The 19061-nt window shown below is 40.0% G+C and overlaps 1 protein-coding gene across 1 annotated transcript in view; it reads left to right on the top strand.

Moving 5' to 3' along the window:
• Positions 1 to 19061, top strand: part of LOC126355725 (WD repeat-containing protein 91) — a 219661-nt gene that overhangs the window by 63507 nt on the left and 137093 nt on the right. Inside the window, exon 5 of the mRNA XM_050006093.1 lies at positions 22 to 38. Coding sequence (XP_049862050.1) covers positions 22 to 38 — 17 coding nt within the window. The remainder of the gene's footprint in view (positions 1 to 21; positions 39 to 19061) is intronic.

Genomic DNA, 19061 nt, shown 5'->3' with positions numbered 1-19061 from the left:
ACACTAGATCGCGTGTTACAGAAAGAGTTCTCAGGCAGGTACATAAAATATATTGTTTTAATGACAGTGCAAGTAGTCTGAAACAAGATAATTTCACACTGCTATAATTGCAACTTATTTAAATTACAAGTGTGACAACATTCAGTTCAAACTAGAGTGTAAAAATTAGGCTGTGAATATGTGTATCCGCTATTAAAAACCCTGACAACATTTACTAAATAGCTGTTATTCATTATTTTATGCTAAATGATCACACAAAATTGAACATTACTTGGAAATTTTCTGCATGGATATCTTATTTGTTTGTACAAACTTTATTACTTCTATTTATTTATTATCTATGAACATCATTGTTTCAACTACAAGCTACATTAAACGTATCATGGTTGCAAATGTTTCTTCTTTTTTTATTGGTGAATATAATACAGAAAGAGTGATTGATGATGTGACTTCTTGTGGTTACAAAGTAATTTATATTACAGTACATGAATTGTATCCCATTACATTGCTCCAAGGTATTTGAGATGAGGGACAAAGAGATGCAATTCATTTCAGTACTAAACACTGTAAATTTAATAACCTGTTATCTAAATATGGTGATGTGATTATCAGAAAAAGTTCACATGCAACTCAAAGAGCAAAGTCATTAGCTCAAAAATGCCAGCCTGCAAGTGAAATAAGGAAACAGTACACACACAAAAAAAAAAAAAAAAGTGAAGTGAAACAACATGCTTGCATTTAGCTGACACTATAAAATAACAACACCACCACCACCACCCCCCCCCCCCCCCCCCCCCCCCCCCCGATATATATTAGACAAACTTGAGGAGCACATGTGTAAGTCAGAACAGTTAAAGCAAGGTCAGTTTAAGAAACAGAAGATACTTATGGACAAACAAAAATGTCAAACACACCAAAACAAGTGGAGACACACACATTAATTATACTCATGCCATATAAACCACACAGACAACAAACTTAAGGATGCTAGTGCAGAAAGGTTTAAGACACAATGTAAGCACAAAAGTAAATGAATGTTATGTAGAAAATTTGATCATGAAATTGGAGAACAAAAAGAGGACACAAGCACTGTGAACATAAGCTTGAGAAGAGAATTAATAGGCAAACAAATCAAAAGCATGATAGATACAAGACGTGGGACACAATAAAATGAGAGATAATCACAGAAGCTAAAACTCTGAAATCCCTCAGAGAGAAACTACACATAGAAAACATAATCATGACTTAGGCAGACAGGGGAACACAGTGATTCTTGTGAATACACAAGAATTCATACCACAGAATAAAATCACAAAACTAAAATCAGACCCCAGAAACAGATTCCACACAAAAATGAAAAATATTTTAAAGACTGTAAATTACACACTTTTATGACAGATAAAAAGCTCGTGTATGAATCCTAGTGCTCCAAAACTCCAGAGCTAACCCAAGATTCATAAAGTAAATACTCCCATAAGACCAGTCATAAAACTGTGGGAAGGCACCCTCATTCATCCACACCAGACATATTAAATGTACTCACACAGCTATATGAAACACAAAATTACAGAGCACAGATGAACTAATAAGCCACATAAAAAGACTTATATGTCCTGGGTACAGCTATTTTGGTCTAATTTGATGTGGAAAAACATATGCTCAACAGTCCCAGTCAAAGAAACAATGAAGATAACAGAACAATATCTAAATAATTACAGTGACGAACACACGACAGAAATAAGCGCACGTTTAATACCGATCAAAACTACTTTGAAGACAGCAAAGAATTCTACCGACAAGGAAGAGAAATGCCAATTATAACACGCGATCTAGTGTAATATCTTCATGAACAAAATAGTAGAAAGAATATTACTGAAGAAAATAATACCAGGAAAATACAGTATTCAGTACTGGCAGAGAAAAATGGATGACATCCTCTGCTTCGTAGTGAACCAGAGAATAAGATAGACCAACTGCACACATTTGTAGTTAAACACACAACACAGAAAAATAAATTTCACTTTAGAGAAAGAACAGTCCAGCCAAATAAACTTCCTAGATATATCCATCACAAAGAAAATAACCAACACTCCTTCAGCATTTACAGGAAAAACACCACTTCAGACGCAGTAGTATACCAATCATCTAACCACCAACAGGTCCAAAAAGAATTAGCTTTCAGACATGAGCTTCACAGGCTAACCACAGTACCACTTGACAAACACAACAATAGTAATGGGCATGACATAATAATTCAGACAGCAAGAATGATGGATGTCAATAATCTCTAATAATAATAATAATAATAATAATAATAATAATAATAATAATAATAATCCCCGTGGAGGCCCGGGAAAAGAATAGGCCTCTGGAGTGTTCTGCCAGTCGTAAAAGGCGACGAAAAGAACAAACCACTAATAGGGCTAACCCCCCTTTTAGTGACATGAAGTCACCAAAGCAATTAATTCTACTCACAATTGGAAAGCCCCTGGAAAAGATAAAATAGCAAATTTCTGACTAAAAAAGTTCACCTCAACACATTCACATCTAACTAAAGTATTTAACAGTTACATTGCAGACCCATACACATTCCCTGATACACTTACACATGGAATAACTTATATGAAACCTAAAGATCAACCAGACACAACAAACCCAGCTAAATACCGCCCCATAACATGCCCCACCAACAATATATAAAATATTAACTTCAGTCATTACACAGAAATTAATGACACATACAACACAGAACAAAATTATAAATGAAGAACAAAAAGGCTGTTGCAAAGGAGCACGAGGATGTAAAGAACAACTGATAATAGATGCCGGGATAACATATCAAGCTAAAACTAAACAAAGGTAGCTACACTACGCATACATTGATTACCGAAAAGCTTTTGATAGTGTACCCCACTCATGGTTACTACAAATATTGGAAATATACAAAGTAGATCCTAAATTGATACAGTTCCTAAACATAGTAATGAAAAATTGGAAAACCACACTTAATAATCAAACAAATTCAAATTATATCACATCACAGCCAATACAGATTAAGTGTGGAATATACCAAGGAGACTCATTAAGTCCTTTCTGGTTCTGCCTTGCTCTGAACCCACTATCCAACATGCTAAATAATACAAATTATGGATACAATATTACTGGAATATACCCACACAAAATCACACATTTGCTATACATGGATGATCTAAAATTACTGGCAGCAACAAATCAACAACTCAACCAATTACTAAAGATAACAGAAGTATTCAGCAATGATGTAAATATGGCTTTTGGAACAGACAAATGTAAGAAAAATAGCACAGTCAAGGGAAAACACACTAAACAAGAAGATTACATATTAGATAACGACAGCGATTGCATAGAAGCGATGGAAAAAACAGATGCCTATAAATATGTAGGATACAGACAAAAAATAGGAATAGATAATACAAATATTAAAGAAGAACAAAAAGAAAAATATAAACAAAGACTAACAAAAATACTGAAAACAGAATTGACAGCAAGAAACAAAACAAAAGCTATAAATACTTATGCTATACCAATATTGACCTACTCATTTGGAGTAGTGAAATGGAGTAACACAGACCTAGAAGCACTCAATACACTTACACGATCACAATGCCACAAATATAGAATACATCACATACATTCAGCAACAGAAAGATTCTCATTAAGCAGAAAGGAAGGAGGAAGGGGATTTATTGACATAAAAAAAACCTACATTATGGACAGGTAGACAATTTAAGAAAATTCTTTCTAGAATGAGCAGAAACTAGCAAAATACACAAAGCAATCACTCATATAAATACATCGGCTACACCACTGCAATTTCATAACCACTTCTACAACCCTTTAGATCACATAACATCAATAGATACGAAGAAAGTAAATTGGAAAAAGAAAACACTACATGGCAAGCACCCGTATCATCTAATACAGCCACACATCGATCAAGACGCAGCCAGCACATGGCTAAGAAAAGGCAATATATACAGTGAGATGGAAGGATTCATGATTGCAATACAGGATCAAACAATAAACACCAGATATTACAGTAAGCATATTATTAAAGATCCCAATACCACAACAGATAAATGCAGACTTTGCAAGCAACAAATAGAAACAGTAGATCACATCACAAGCGGATGTACAATACTAGCAAATACAGAATACCCCAGAAGACATGACAATGTAGCAAAAATAATACATCAACAGCTTGCCTTACAACATAAACTTATAAAACAACACGTTCCCACATACTAGTATGCACCACAAAATGTACTGGAGACATTATACTAATTATACTATCAACTACAGGAGTCATACCACACAATATCCACCAGTACATCAATGCAATACAGCTACATCCAAACTTATATATACAACTACAGAAATCTGTAATTATTGATACATGTTCAATTACCCGAAAGTTCCTAAATGCAATATAATATATACCGTACAGTTAAAAGGAAGTCACGCTCGTCACTCTCTACTTTTGTCCAGACATAACGTCTGAGATAAGAAAGAAATAATAATAATAATCCAAAGAGTTAAAGCGTCCACCACACACACACACACACACACACACACACACACACACACACACACCAATAATACCACTGCTGCACAACAAGAGCATGAAACAGAAGTTCAACAGACCAGCTAGTACTACACACTCACATACAGAAACAAATTGACACACAGTAGTGGGAGCATCCTCAAGAAACAAGGAATAAAAAGCATACCAAAGTCAAGAACTCACTACAAAAATGTCTAAAGAAGGAAGACGATACTGATGTATACCAAAAGTCTGACATTTACCAGCTCCACTGTAACAGCTGTAATGCTCTGTACTGGTAGCAGACCATAGAGTAAATATCTCTGGAGTGAGCATTCACATGCGCAGAACAGATTTTGTGTTGTGTACATACATTGCCAGCCTGGTCACGTGTTCTTGGGACGTTGTGTATTTGGCCGTATAGAGCCCTGTATTTTTCGAATGTCACTACATCCCTAGCACAGATGGATTCTTTTCATATGCGTTGTGGATTACTTATATATGTTGCGCAGACATTTTAAGAGTATCCATTTGATACAGGGAATAAACCAGCTACGTAACTTTTAAGGGCAAGTGATATTGCATTCTGCATCTGTGCGATAAGTGCCGCAGTTCAGATGCACTCGATTTTTGGTAGTTTTTGGTATGATATGGCACTTTATAATATTACAGAGCCTGACGTACATTTTTGCAGTGATAGTCTTGCAAAACGACTTGACAGTACGCTACTACTTTTGCAAGTGTCTGAAAAACACCGAATTTGCCACACATTAGTGATTATATCCCTGCTAATTAGTCTTTTTTCTGCTATTTCTGCGTATTTATTTTCTCGTTTTTGTGACCTAAAGCACAATTTTTCTTACTGGTGACACTTTGAAGTGTTTATTTAATGCATTTTACGTACTTTCTCCCAGTTTATTAAGTAAATAGTAGACTGTGTAAGAAGGAGGGGGGGGGGGGGGGGGGGAGGGGAGGCGATCAGAGAATAAATGTACTGTAAAGCAAATACAGTTGGTCATGTAACAGTCAACCCATATAACACCATTAAGGGAAGTAGAAAGTGACACAAATAAAAGAGTTTGGGGACATGTTTACTAATATTTTACACTTCTTAATCAAATGGTGAAGATAATAAATTGAAGGCAAAATACACCAAAGAAGATGAATATGTACTTTGATTAGCTACATTATTGTGTTTTTTATTTGATTTGTGCAGAAAATGTATTTAAGCTGATTGCAGAAATTGGTAGTAGGTGCTGTGGAAAATTAAAAATAGTTGGTATAGCATCTACCTTCAGCCATACACATCCAAATTTTCCTCTGTCTAAACATACCTCTTCAAAGTGTTTTGAACATACTTTGGAATATTTTGTGGGGACAAAATTACTCCTCCTTATTTTCTGGAGCCACATCTTTACTCGTTGTTCATCCTTCAGTAAACTAAAATATAAATCGGACATAATCATTCTCCATGTCCTAGACACACTTAACATGGTCTCCTACTGTATCTTTATAGTAAACAAAAAGGTTTGGACACACACATTATACGAAGACAATTAACAGACTCCCACTCCATTGAATTTACCTGTCTCCCGTCTTTCAAATCTATATACATAATTGACAAGTCACTGATAAATGCATGGAGGATAGTATTTGTTGAAACAACTAACCACTTGCTTTCCTGTTACACTAGCAAATTTATGAGAGGAAGCGATTGTTTGTAAGCTTTTGTACGAGTTGTAATATCTATTATATAGTCATAAAATCGTAGAAAAATAGGACTACAGAATCAAGCCTTAATTATAATGCGTCTCGAAATTTTTAAACATAACACCCATGAAAAGTTAATATCCCTCCTTTCACATATTTTTCTTTGCATCCGTAGCAACAACAGTAATTCACCATCGCTATTACACTTTCAACAAACGGTGAAACACAACAAAAACTCTTGATATTATAAACTTCAAACTCTGCGGAAAGCACACACACACAGTGAAGTCCCGAAAACATGTGACAGTCCTGGTTTAATGTTGACAACATGCGCAGAACACATTTCTCACTCCAGAGATATTTACTCTGTATAACAGACCAGCATAACTGTTGAAGTAATATATAAAAAGCGTAAAAGTGCTTGGAAATATGGTACCAATCATTCAACATTTGCGGAACACCTCTGATAAGAAAAACACCACCCTACCAAAATAGGAACAGTTATGAAAATAGTCAGCTACTGTAATAAAAAACATCTCCTAACCCTAAAAGAGAACTTCTACATCCAAAAGCCAATAATAAGAAACACTTAATCAGTGATTGAACAAACATCAGCTACCAAGCTAATAAAACATGTAGCAGATAAAGAACATCTCCCCTAGACACCACAAAATAGCATTACAGAAACTGGGCAATATCCCCACCCTAGATCACACACACTGTACCATAGTAAAGCAGTAATTTACAAACACACACACACACACACACACACACACACACACACACACACACACACACACAGAGAGAGAGAGAGAGAGAGAGAGAGAGAGAGAGAGAGAGAGAGAGAGAGAGATAGCAGAAGCTCAAGCTGTCACCAAAAATAAACAAAAGACAAATGCATGCCACATATAAAAAAAGTGCATGAATTGGTGAGATGGAAGTGGTTCTTCACAACGCAAAAATGTGAATATATTTAGTGTTGATGAGTCCTAATGCCAAAAAACCACAAGCAGTGATAATAATTATTTGTTCATGGCAGTGTGATGATGCATGGGAACTGTTCATGGTCTTAGCATACCAAAAGTGTGAGGGAAATTATATTGTTACAGTGACCACCAAAGATGTTTTAAGATAAAGCAAGACATGTTTAGTCCTTATGATACTTTGTTATGGCCACAAAAGATTTTTTATTTTTTTTAACCTGTGTAAGCTATGTAACTGTGACTGCAGAAAAAAAGATGCTGAAAAACAAAGAAGACAAGTTGTACCAAACAGTCAAATGAAACAAACGAAATAATCTGAAATCTATTATAATATGAAAGTATTAATATGAATCATAATAAAAACTTCTGTGATTAAATATTTATAATGTGAAGGTGCTTTATTGTGGAGTAGACAGGAATGATGAATAAAAAGTTAAACACCACTGTATTTATCACAAGGCAGATAATATGCTTTAACAAGTAGTTAAAATGTGTGTTTCTGTATATCTAAAAACAAAGATGCTGTAACTTACCAAACGAAACAGTTGGTGTGTTGATAGACATTAACACACACACACACACACACACACACACACACACACACACACAAATTTCAAGCTTTCGCAACCCACGGTTGCTTCATCAGGAAAGAGGGAAGGAGAGGGAAAGACGAAAGGATGTGGGTTTTAAGGGAGAGGGTAAGGAGTCATTCCAATCCCGGGAGCGGAAAGACGAGACAGGTATACACTCGCACATACACACATGTCCATCTGCACATATACAGACACAAGCAGACATGTGTAAAGATAAAGAGTATGGGTAGAGATGTCAGTTGAGGCAGAAGTACAGAGGCAAAGATGTTGTTGAATGACAGGTGAGGTATGAGCGGCGACAACTTGAAATTAGCGGAGATTGAGGCCTGGTGGGTAACGGGAAGAGGGGATATATTGAAGGGCAAGTTCCCATCTCTGGAGTTGTGATAGGTTGGTGGTAGTGGGAAGTATCCAGATAACCCGGAGGGTGTAACACTGTGCCAAGATGTGCTGGCCGTGCACCAAGGCATGTTTAGCCACAGGGCGATCCTCATTACCAACAAACACTGTCTTCCTGTGTCTGTTCATGCGAATGGACAATTTGTTGCTGGTCGTTCCCACATAGAAAGCTTCACAGTGTAGGCAGGTCAGTTGGTAAATCACGTGGGTGCTTTCACACGTGGCTCTGCCTTTGATCGTGTACACCTTCCAGGTTACAGGACTGGAGTAGGTGGTGGTGGGAGGGTGCATGGGGCAGGTTTTACACCGGGGGCAGTTACAATGGTAGGAGCCAGCGGGTAGGAAAGGTGGCTTGGGGATTTCATAGTGATGAACCAAGAGGTTACGAAGATTAGGTGGATGAGGAAAGACACTCTTGGTGGAGTGGGGAGGATTTCATGAAGGATGGATCTCATTTCAGGGCAGGATCTGAGGTAGTTGTATCACTGCTGGAGAGCCACATTCATAGTCTGATCCAGTCCCAGAAAGTATCCTGTCGCAGGTGAGGCACTGTTGGGGTATTTCTGTGGGAGGTTCTGGGTTTGAGGGGATGAGGAAGTGGCTCTGGTTATTTGCTTCTGAACCAGGTCGAGAGGGTAGTTGTGGGATGCAAAAGCTGTTTTCAGGTTGTTGGTGTAATGGTTCAGGGATTCAGGACTGGAGCAGATTCGTTTGCCACGAAGACCCAGGCTGTAGGGAAGGGACTGTTTGATATGGAATGGGTGGCAGTTGTCATAATGGAGGTACTGTTGTTTGTTGGTGGGTTTGATGTGGGCGGATGTGGAAATTGGCATGGGAATTGGAGTAGGACCAGGTGAATCTGATGGAAACAAAGGAGTTGAGGTTGGAGAGGAAATTCTGGAGTTCTTCTTCACTGTGAGTCCAGATCATGAAGATGTCATCAATAAATCTGTACCAAACTTTGGGTTGGCAGGCCTGGGTAACCAAGAAGGCTTCCTCTAAGCACCCCTTAAATAGGTTGGCTTACGAGGGGGCCATCCTGGTACCCATGGCTGTTTCCTTTAATTGTTGGTATGTCTGGCCTTCGAAAGTGCAGAAGTTGTGAGTTAGGATGAAGCTGGCTAAGGTAATGAGGAAAGAGGTTTTAGGTAGGGTGGCAGGTGGTCGGCGTGAAAGGAAGTGCTCCATTGCAGCGAGGCCCTGGACGTGCGGGATATTTGTGTATAGGGAAGTGGCATCAACGGTTACAAGGATGGTTTCCGGGGGAAACAGACTGGGTAAGGATTCCAGGCGTTCAAGAAAGTGGTTGGTGTGTTTGATGAAGGATGGGAGACTGCATGTAATGGGTTGAAGGTTTTGATCTACGTAGGCAGAGATACATTGTGTGGGGACTTGGTAACCATGTACAATGGGGCAGCCGGGATGATTGGGTTTGTGAATTTTAGGAAGTAGGTAGAAGGTAGGTGTGTGAGGTGTCAGTGGGGTCAGGAGGTTGATGGAGTCAGGTGAAAGGTTTTGTAGGGGACCTAAGTTTCTGAGGATTCCTTAAAGCTCCGCCTGGACATCAGGAATGGGATTACTTTGGCAAACTTTGTCTGTAGTGTTGTGTGATAGCTGACACAGTCCCTCAGCCACATATTCCCGATGATCAAGTACCATGGTCGTAGAACCCTTGTTCGCCGGAAGAATTACGATGGATCCGTCAGCCTTCAGGTCACAGATAGCCTGGGCTTCAGCTGTGGTGATGTTGGGAGTAGGATCAAGGTTTTCCAAGAAGGACTGAGAGGCAAGGCTGGAAGTGAGAAATTCCTGGAAGGTTTGGAGAGGGTGATTTTGAGGAAGAGGAGGTGGGTCCCGTTGTGACGGAGGACAGAACTGTTCCAGGCAGGGTTCAATTTGGATAGTGTCTTGGGGAGTTGGATCATTAGGAATAGGATTATGATTATTTTTCTTCACGGCAAAGTGATGTTTCCAGCAATGAGTATGGGTGTAGGATAGTAAATCTTTGAGGGCAGTTTGGTTGAATCTGGGAGTAGGGCTGAAGGTGAGGCCTTTGGATAGGACAGAGGTTTCAGATTGGGAGAGAGTTTTGGAGGAAAGGTTAACTACTTAATTGGGGTGTTGTGGTTCCAGATTGTGTTGATTAGAATTTAGAGGTTTTGGGGGGAGTGGAGCTGGAAGTGGGATATTGAGTAGATGGGAGAGACTGGGTCTATGTGCAATAAGAGGAGCTTGAGGTTTGCTGGAAAGGTTGTGGAGGGTGAGTGAGTTGCCTTTCCGGAGGTGGGAAACCAGGAGATTGGATAGTTTTTTGAGGTGGAGGGTGGCATGCTGTTCTAATTTGCAGTTGGCTTGTAGGAGGATGCTCTGAACAGCCGTTGTGGATGTGCGAGAGGAATGATTGAGGACTTTTATTAAGGATAGGAGTTGACGGATGTGTTCATTGGCCGAGTCGATGTATAGGTGAAGGATTAGGCCGGTGAGGGCTATGGATCGTGCAGTTTGGAACTGGTATAAGGACTGATGGAAAGGAGGATTGCAGCCAGAGATGGGAACTTTAAGTGTGAGGCCTTTGGGGGTAATGCCAAATGTCAGACAATCCTGAGTAAATAAAATATGAGAGTGTAATCTTGCTAGGGCAAAGGCATGTAAATAAAACTTAATGGGGTAGCTGTGGAGATGTTGTGAGGGTGACATGGTATTAGAAGGTGGAAAGTGTAACATCAGGCTGAAATGAAAATAAAAATAAAAATGTATGGGGAGAGATAAAAGTGAACTAGAAAGCAACTGGAGATCCGGTGTGAAAAAAGTCGATAAAGTGTTGCTTAAAGCTGAGCTATGTTGATCCTGTAGTGAACTTACTGTGATGGAGCACTTCCTTTCACTCCAATCACTTGCCACCCTACCTAAAACCTCTTTCTTCATTCCTTAGCCAGCTTCATCCTAACTCACAACTTCTGCACTTTCGAAGGCCAGACATACCAACAATTAAAGGGAACAGCCATGGGTACCAGGATGGCCCCCCTGTAGGCCAACCTATTTAAGGGGCGCTTAGAGGAAGCCTTCTTGGTTACCCAGGCCTGCCAACCCAAAGTTTGGTACAGATTTATTGATGACATCTTCATGATCTTGACTCACAATGAAGAAGAACTCCAGAATTTCCTCTCCAACCTCAGATTCCCATGCTCCTACTCCAAATCCTATGCCACTTTCCTCGACGTTGACCTCCATCTGTCTAATGGCCAGCTTCACACAACCGTCCACATCAAACCCACCAACAAGCAACAATACCTCCATTATGACAGCTGCCACCCATTCCATATCAAACGGTCCCTTCCCTACAGCCTGGGTCTTCGTGGTAAACGAATCTGCTCCAGTCCTGAATCCCTGAACCATTACACCAACAACCTGAAAACAGCTTTTGCATCCCACAACTACCCTCCCGACCTGGTTCAGAAGCAAATAACCAGAGCCACTTCCTCATCCCCTCAAACCCAGAACCTCCTACAGAAGAACCCCAAAAGTGCCCCACTTGTGACAGGATACTTTCCGGGACTGGATCAGACTCTGAATGTGGCTCTCCAGCAGTGATACGACTTCCTCAGATCCTGCCCTGAAATGAGATCTATCCTTCATGTAATCCTCCCCACTCCACCAAGAGTGTCTTTCCTCGTCCACCTAATCTTCGTAACCTCTTGGTTCATCCGTATGAAAACCCCAAACGACCTTTCCTACCCAATGGCTCCTACCATTGTAACTGCCCCCCGGTGTAAAACCTGTCCCATGCACTCTCCCACCGCCACCTACTCCAGTACTGTAACCCGGAAGGTGTACACGATCAAAGGCAGAGCCACGTGTGAAAGCACCCACGTGATTTACCAGCTGACCTGCCTACACTGTGAAGCTTTCTATATGGAAATGACCAGCAACAAACTGTCCATTCGCATGAATGGACACAGGCAGACAGTGTTTGTTGGTAATGAGGATCACCCTGTGGCTAAACGTGCCTTGGTGCACGGCCAGCACATCTTGGCACAGTGTTACACCCTCCGGGTTATCTGAATACTTCCCACTACCACCAACCTATCCGAACTCCGGAGATGGGAACTTGCCCTTCAATATATCCCCTCTTCCCGTTACCCACCAGGCCTCAACCTCCGCTAATTTCAAGTTGTCGCCGCTCATACCTCACCTGTTATTCAACAACATCTTTGCCTCTGTACTTCTGCCTCGACTGACATCTCTGCCCAAACTCTTTATCTTTACATATGTCTGCTTGTGTCTGTATATGTGCAATGGACATGTGTGTATGTGCGAGTGTATACCTGTCCCTTTTTCCCCCTAAGGTAAGTCTTTCCGCTCCCGGGATTGGAATGACTCCTTACCCTCTCCCTTAAAACCCACATCCTTTCGTCTTTCTCTCTCCTTCCCTCTTTCCTGATGAAGCAACCATAGGTTGCGAAAGCTTGAAATTTGTGTGTATGTGTTTGTGTTTGTTAATGTCTCTGTCAACATACCTACGCTTTCGTTTGATAAGTTACAGCATCTTTGTTTTTAGATATATTTTTCCCACGTGGAATGTTTCCCGCTATTATATTCATATCATTAATGTGTATCTGTATATTTATACAACATCTTAAATGACATTAAAAATGTGAAGAGAGTAATATTGATAACAATGAAGGACCTTAATGTTTTTGTGTCTGTCTTGATGACCCTCACACACAAGAAAAATCCAGTTCAGAAAATTCTTCAAGCTTTTTGAAACATCTCTGCTGAATATTGTACTGTTATGCCAAGATATAATTCTTGTAAACCATTTCCATATTCTGAAAATGTTATTCCTGTATGTATGATATTTCTCAGAAAATTTTCTAAAACTTTTTATTGAACAGAAATATGCATAATAATGTGCATAGTGCAAATCATAAAATAGGGCACTTTGTAAAGTCTAAGATGTGGTTTTTCCAGTCCAAGTAATGATCTCTTTCCTGTCTCAAAAACTGAATGTTTTCTACTTGTGGAATTTTATTATTTGGACAGATTGTAGTCATAACTATTTGAGTTCTGTAAAATGTTATGAGCAATATGTACTGACTCTTGTCAAAATTCAGTGATACACTTTTCGCCTTGAATTGTCTACTAATATTTTAGAATATTTCATTTACATGTGCAACTACATTTATACTCTTCAAACCACTATGTAGTGTGCGGCAGAGGGTACATTCCAATGTACCAGTTGTTAGGACTTTCTCCATTTCCCTTAGTACGAAGCCTTTAGAATGGTATGGATTACCTTAGCACATTGGAAGCCATTTTCGGTATTATCCAAAGTGGAATGGATAAAGGAAGAGGAGGAGATTGAAATGATACCAACAGTGGCAGTTAGGAAAGAACAGCAAGTAAACAGAGGACTCTGCCAACATGGGGTAGGGACAAGTCCTGGGGGAGGAGGACTGATGAGAATGAGCTTCACAGAATGTAGAAGAGATGACTATTCTGATAGGTGGACAATTAGCTATCTTTTGAAGTTTGTAAGGAATTTAATTTCTCTGGTGTTCTGAGGAAAACTGTTCCAAAGCTGGGTTCCTGATATCAGAAATGATTTAGAAAACAAGACAGTGCTATGTGATGGTACAGAGAGAATTTTACTTGGTTAAGAATGAGTATTTTTGCTGTGTATTTTAGATAGTGAGTAAGAGCTGAAGATAAATAAGAGGGAGTGCAGTGATTGAAAAGATGACAGAGCAAACATAGAATATGATAGTCTGTGTTTATTAGCACATAGGTATCATAACTGTTTGTAGGCTGGTGTGATATGGTTGAAAAATCATAAGTCACAAAGGTGTACTATTACACAAGCATTCAATGCATATTACAGCCCACCTGAGCTTTTGCACAGAAACCGTAGGAGAATGGCATCACCAGAGTCAAATGTTGAGAGTAGTATCTCTGTGAGCTTGAGTTGTAATGCCCTATTCTGACAATGTTCAATTTAGTGATTTGGCCGCCTTGTATTTCAAGAACCACTGTAGTCATTGACATTAAACTTTTAGAGGGCATTAAACTGTATGTTCTGAGTCTACCAAACTGCAGTAATTGCATTTCAGCCACTGCTTTCAGAAATACAATTTTTTAATTACACGGTCAAAAGTTTGTGTACTTTTTTTATACGTTATCCTAAATAATTTTAATTATACATGACATTATGTCCTTCTTTTAGTTCAGTAGACTTAGGATATGTATGTTATTACTCCCTGAAAATTTGAATACTCTTCTCGAAGTGGTTTCTGAAATTTAGGGAAAAGTGCAACAGAAAATGTAAATTTTCAGGAACAGCTTCTAAAGTTTCAAAAGACTGTTACTACATATATGCTTAATTTTTTTTTTTTTTTTAGTCACTCAGGAGCACCCTGCACCGTACTGCATATCATCCTCTTTATCTTTTTCCAAGTTTTTTCTTCTTTCTGGACTCCTAAGTGGCCAGCTGAGTTGCATACTCTGCTTTACCAAAGCGAACCTTGTCTGCCTGTTCACATTCTTTGGTGCAGTTTGCTCCAGGATTGATTCTCATATGCTATAGCACTTTCACCTTACCGATGTTGTTATCATTAAAAGCAATTACAGCATCACTGACCCCCACTTTTGTTCTTCATCCCAACAAAAACATTTTTTGGTAAGCGACTCCATATAAGATTATAGTATGACTCATTGGAATTTTGAGTCTCGCCATGGAGACACTTCTTCAGTAATTAAGGATTTGCCAGGTCTCTGTAAATAGGTTTTATGATATCCATGACTGCAGATGGAATGGAGTGTTTATGTCTGTATGAACTGTTTGAGTACTGGGCATTTTGGTAATTGCACCATTAATCAGGTCCAGGAGAGCAGAGGTGGTGTACTGGTTTTTCATTAGTTGACAGTCTGTGGAAGAAGGTAGCTCTTACTGCCTGCTTCATTTTCAACAAATTCTCAGTATTATTTGTAATGGTCATCCCATAATACTGCTGTAGTTCATCAATCATTTTGTCTGTCAGCCTGCCTCTTATGGTTTTGGGATCAGAAATTGTCTCTCAAACTTTGTTTCAGCTTCCTCAACCTGGTGCCCATCCTCTTCTGGACATGACCTTTATAACACAGCAATTCACAGCCTTCTATATAAAAAAATTACTGATTTTATTAGATCTTGAAGTAAAGCATGTAAAAATATTAACATTTTCAACCGTTAAAGATTTTTTTTTTTAATTCATAATACTTCCCATGTGAGTTTATAAGTGGTATGTATATCATTTTATTAGGAAAATTGCAAATTTTAGAATGAGATAGAAATCCAAAAATGTGGATAAAAAAAATTTCGGTTCTAACTCCCGTTAAGCTTGAAAGGAAACACTTCTTTATATTTTTCTGTAGTGTGTGAAATGATGCTGCCTCTTTCTTACAGATTGCAATTGTGTATTAACCCCAAGTTCTTTGCAGAGAAAGCAAAAGTTGTTTCCATGCCATTTAGGATCAGTGGTGGAAGCAATTTTCTGAACTAAAGGATAATAAGTCTTCTGTGAGCAACTAAGGTTGCTTGTGTTTTAGATGGGTTAAGTTTATACTTACACTCTGCGTCCACACTGACAGGGCAGGTAAATTGGCATTTACATTTTGGATGCCTATCCACAAGTATGTTGGACTTGCATGCAGGTGTAACTGAATGTCATCAGCATACAGGTGATATTTGCAGTGGGAGAGAATAGTTGATACATCATTAATGTATAAGAATTAGTGTAATGGGCTCAATACTAAACCTTGTGAGACTTCTGATAGTACATTCCTCCACTGTGACCTTTTTGTTCTGATCATTACACACTGTTGGTGAAATATAAGATATGAGTAGAACCACTGTACAACACTTTAAGAAACATTTTGACTTATGATTTTAACTAGTAGAATGTCAAAGTCAACAATATCAAAAACTTTGCAGAAACCCAAAAATCACACAGTAGTCACTTGTTGTGTATCCATAACTTGTTTCAGTTCATATTCCACTTTTATAAAAGCAGTCATCATTCTGCAGTTTTGCTGGAAACTGGACTGATAGTCATGTAAAATGTTATTTGCTGTTAAATAATCAGTGAAACAATCGAAAATCCAGGATGTAATATAGCAATATTATGAAAAGGATAGTTGCTACTCACCATCTAGATTTTATCCACCACTGTGGATACTCACTCCTTCAGTCTGCATCAATACAGAAAAGTTTCCTTATCTCTAGCCAGAACCCAGTCCTACAAACAGTTCCTGCATTGTTGCTTGGCTCATGGAATCCCTGCAAATGGTGTTACCATCAAATTACCCAACCCCAGCTGCCCCCCTTCCTTCCACAATGGCCTCCATCTGTTCAGATTCCACCAGTCCTTAAGCCTCACCAACATAGACTGCAAAACCATATCAATCAGGTGCAAACCTTCTCTCCATCCACAAAATTCTCCTACTATGTAATTCGAAATTCCTGGATCCCATATCACGCATTGAAACTCTTGCCTTCCAGGAACTAGAGCAACGTGTACAATGCCACCTAAAAAACTCTCCCTCCTGTTCACTTCTTACTCCCACCTTGGACTGCCACACCCACCATCCCTACAACAGCCTCCTAACCTCTCGCACATCTCCTTATAGCTGACAAAGCCTGTGTTACAGAGCTACTACATTTACCACAACCTCAAAAACTTCCTCCCAACACCACACCGAATCCAGAACCCAAACAGACCCAAAACACAGTCGTGAACCTTTCCTCCAAAAGCTGCAGCCCTGCAGAAGTATCGGTCCTCTGCAAAGCCTCACCTTTTTCCCTACTTCAAATTCAATCATACAGAACTTGTTAAAGACCTTCTCTCCTTCTCCTGGTCTGTACAGTAGAAACATTTTTTCGCCACCAGCTTGCCTCCAGCCAAAGACCAATGTTGAACCCTGCCTGATGCAGTTCATTCCTCCATCCAACATTGATCCACCCCCTCTGCCCCCAAATCATTCTGTGTCAACTTTCCAGAATTTCTTAACTTTGAACCTTGCCTCACCATCGTTCTCCAAATCCCTCAGTATGCAAACTAAACCTTGCATCTTCAAAAATAACTGCAATTCACCAGCTAAAAGCTGATCCAGATCTTATGATCTTAGCTGCTGACAGAGATTCACCAACTGATGTTTTGAACTGCAACGATTATGTGGCAGAAGGATTCTGCCAGTTGTCTCATTCATCCACCTACAAACCCTGCCACAGTGATGCCATTCCAGAAATCCAGCTGTATCTCTAGTCTCTCCATAAATCCTCAGGCCCATCCCAGAATCTGTTGCGGGAATGCACCTTTGTCTCCTCACCTCTACCCCTTCCTGCATGCCTACCTTCTGAAAGCTTTCTAAAGTCCATAAACCCAACCACACAGGACACCCCATTGTGTCTGGTTACTGCACCCCCACTGAGAAAGTCTTTGCTCTCATAGACCAACATCTTCAACCTACTACCACAACCTACCTACCTGTATAAAAGACACCAACCATTTCTTTCGCTGACAACTCTCCACACTTCCTTTTCCTTTACCACATGGTGCTCTGCTTGTCACTATTGATGCCACCTCCCTTTACACTTAACAACCCTAATGCCCATGAACTTACCACTATTGAACACTACCTTCGTCATCAACTGACGGATTCTAAACCTCCTTCCTTGTAGCCGTGGCCAACTATATACTCACCCACAATTACTTCTCCTTGAAGACGTTACTTACAAAAGAATCTGGGGTACATCCGCATGGCACTATCCTATGTCAGCCTATTCGTGGACCATCTTGAGTAATCCTTCCTAGACACCTAGAATCTCAAACCCCTCACACGGTTCATATTCATTGATGAAATCTTTGTGATCTGGTTTGAGGATGAGAACACATTGTCCACATTCATACAGAAGCTCAACATCTTCTCCCTCATTCGCTTCTCCTGTTGCTACTCAACAAGCCACTTTCCTCAATGTTGATCTCCATCTCAACGATGGCTACATCAGCATCTGTGTCTATATCAGAACTACCAACCACCAGCAAAACCTGCACTTTGACAGCTGCCATCCTTTCTATACCAAGCAGGTCCTTCTGTACAGCCTAGCCACCTGTGGCGTCGCATCTCCAGTGATGAGTGGTCCCTTTCGAAATACACTGAGGGTCTCACTGAGGCCTTGGCAGACCTCGATTATCCTCATAACTGTGTACAAAACAGATATCCCATGCCTTATCCTTCCAGTATCTGGTCTTGTGACTCAGTACCACCCAGGATTGGAGCAACTGAATCACATTCTCTATCAGGGTTTTGACTACCCCTCGTCACGCCCTAAAATGTGGAGTGTCCTATCCACTACTGTTCCCACTCCTCCCGCAAAGGTATTCTGCTACCTACAGAAACCTACAGAGAATCCTCATCCGTCCCTACACACCACCAGCTCCCAACCCCATGCCTCACAGCTCGTACCCTTGTGACAGACCTACATGCAAGACCTGTCCCATACATTTTCCCACCACCATCCTCTCCAGTCCAGTCACAAGTGTCACCTATCCCATCAAAGGCAGTGCTACCTGTGAAACCAGTCACGTGATCTATAAGCTAAGCTGCAACCACAGTGTTGCATTCTGTGTGGGCATGACAACCAACAAGCTGTCTGCAACAATGGCCACCAACAAACTGTGACCACGAAACAGCCAGACTACCCTATTGCCGAGTACGCCACCCGACACGATGTTCTTCATTTCAGTGACTGCTTCACAG

This window comes from Schistocerca gregaria, chromosome 3 (assembly GCF_023897955.1).
Source record: "Schistocerca gregaria isolate iqSchGreg1 chromosome 3, iqSchGreg1.2, whole genome shotgun sequence".
Taxonomy (NCBI): domain Eukaryota; kingdom Metazoa; phylum Arthropoda; class Insecta; order Orthoptera; family Acrididae; genus Schistocerca; species Schistocerca gregaria.
The sequence above is the reverse complement of the archived record's forward strand: the minus strand, read 5'-3'. Positions and strand labels throughout refer to the sequence as shown.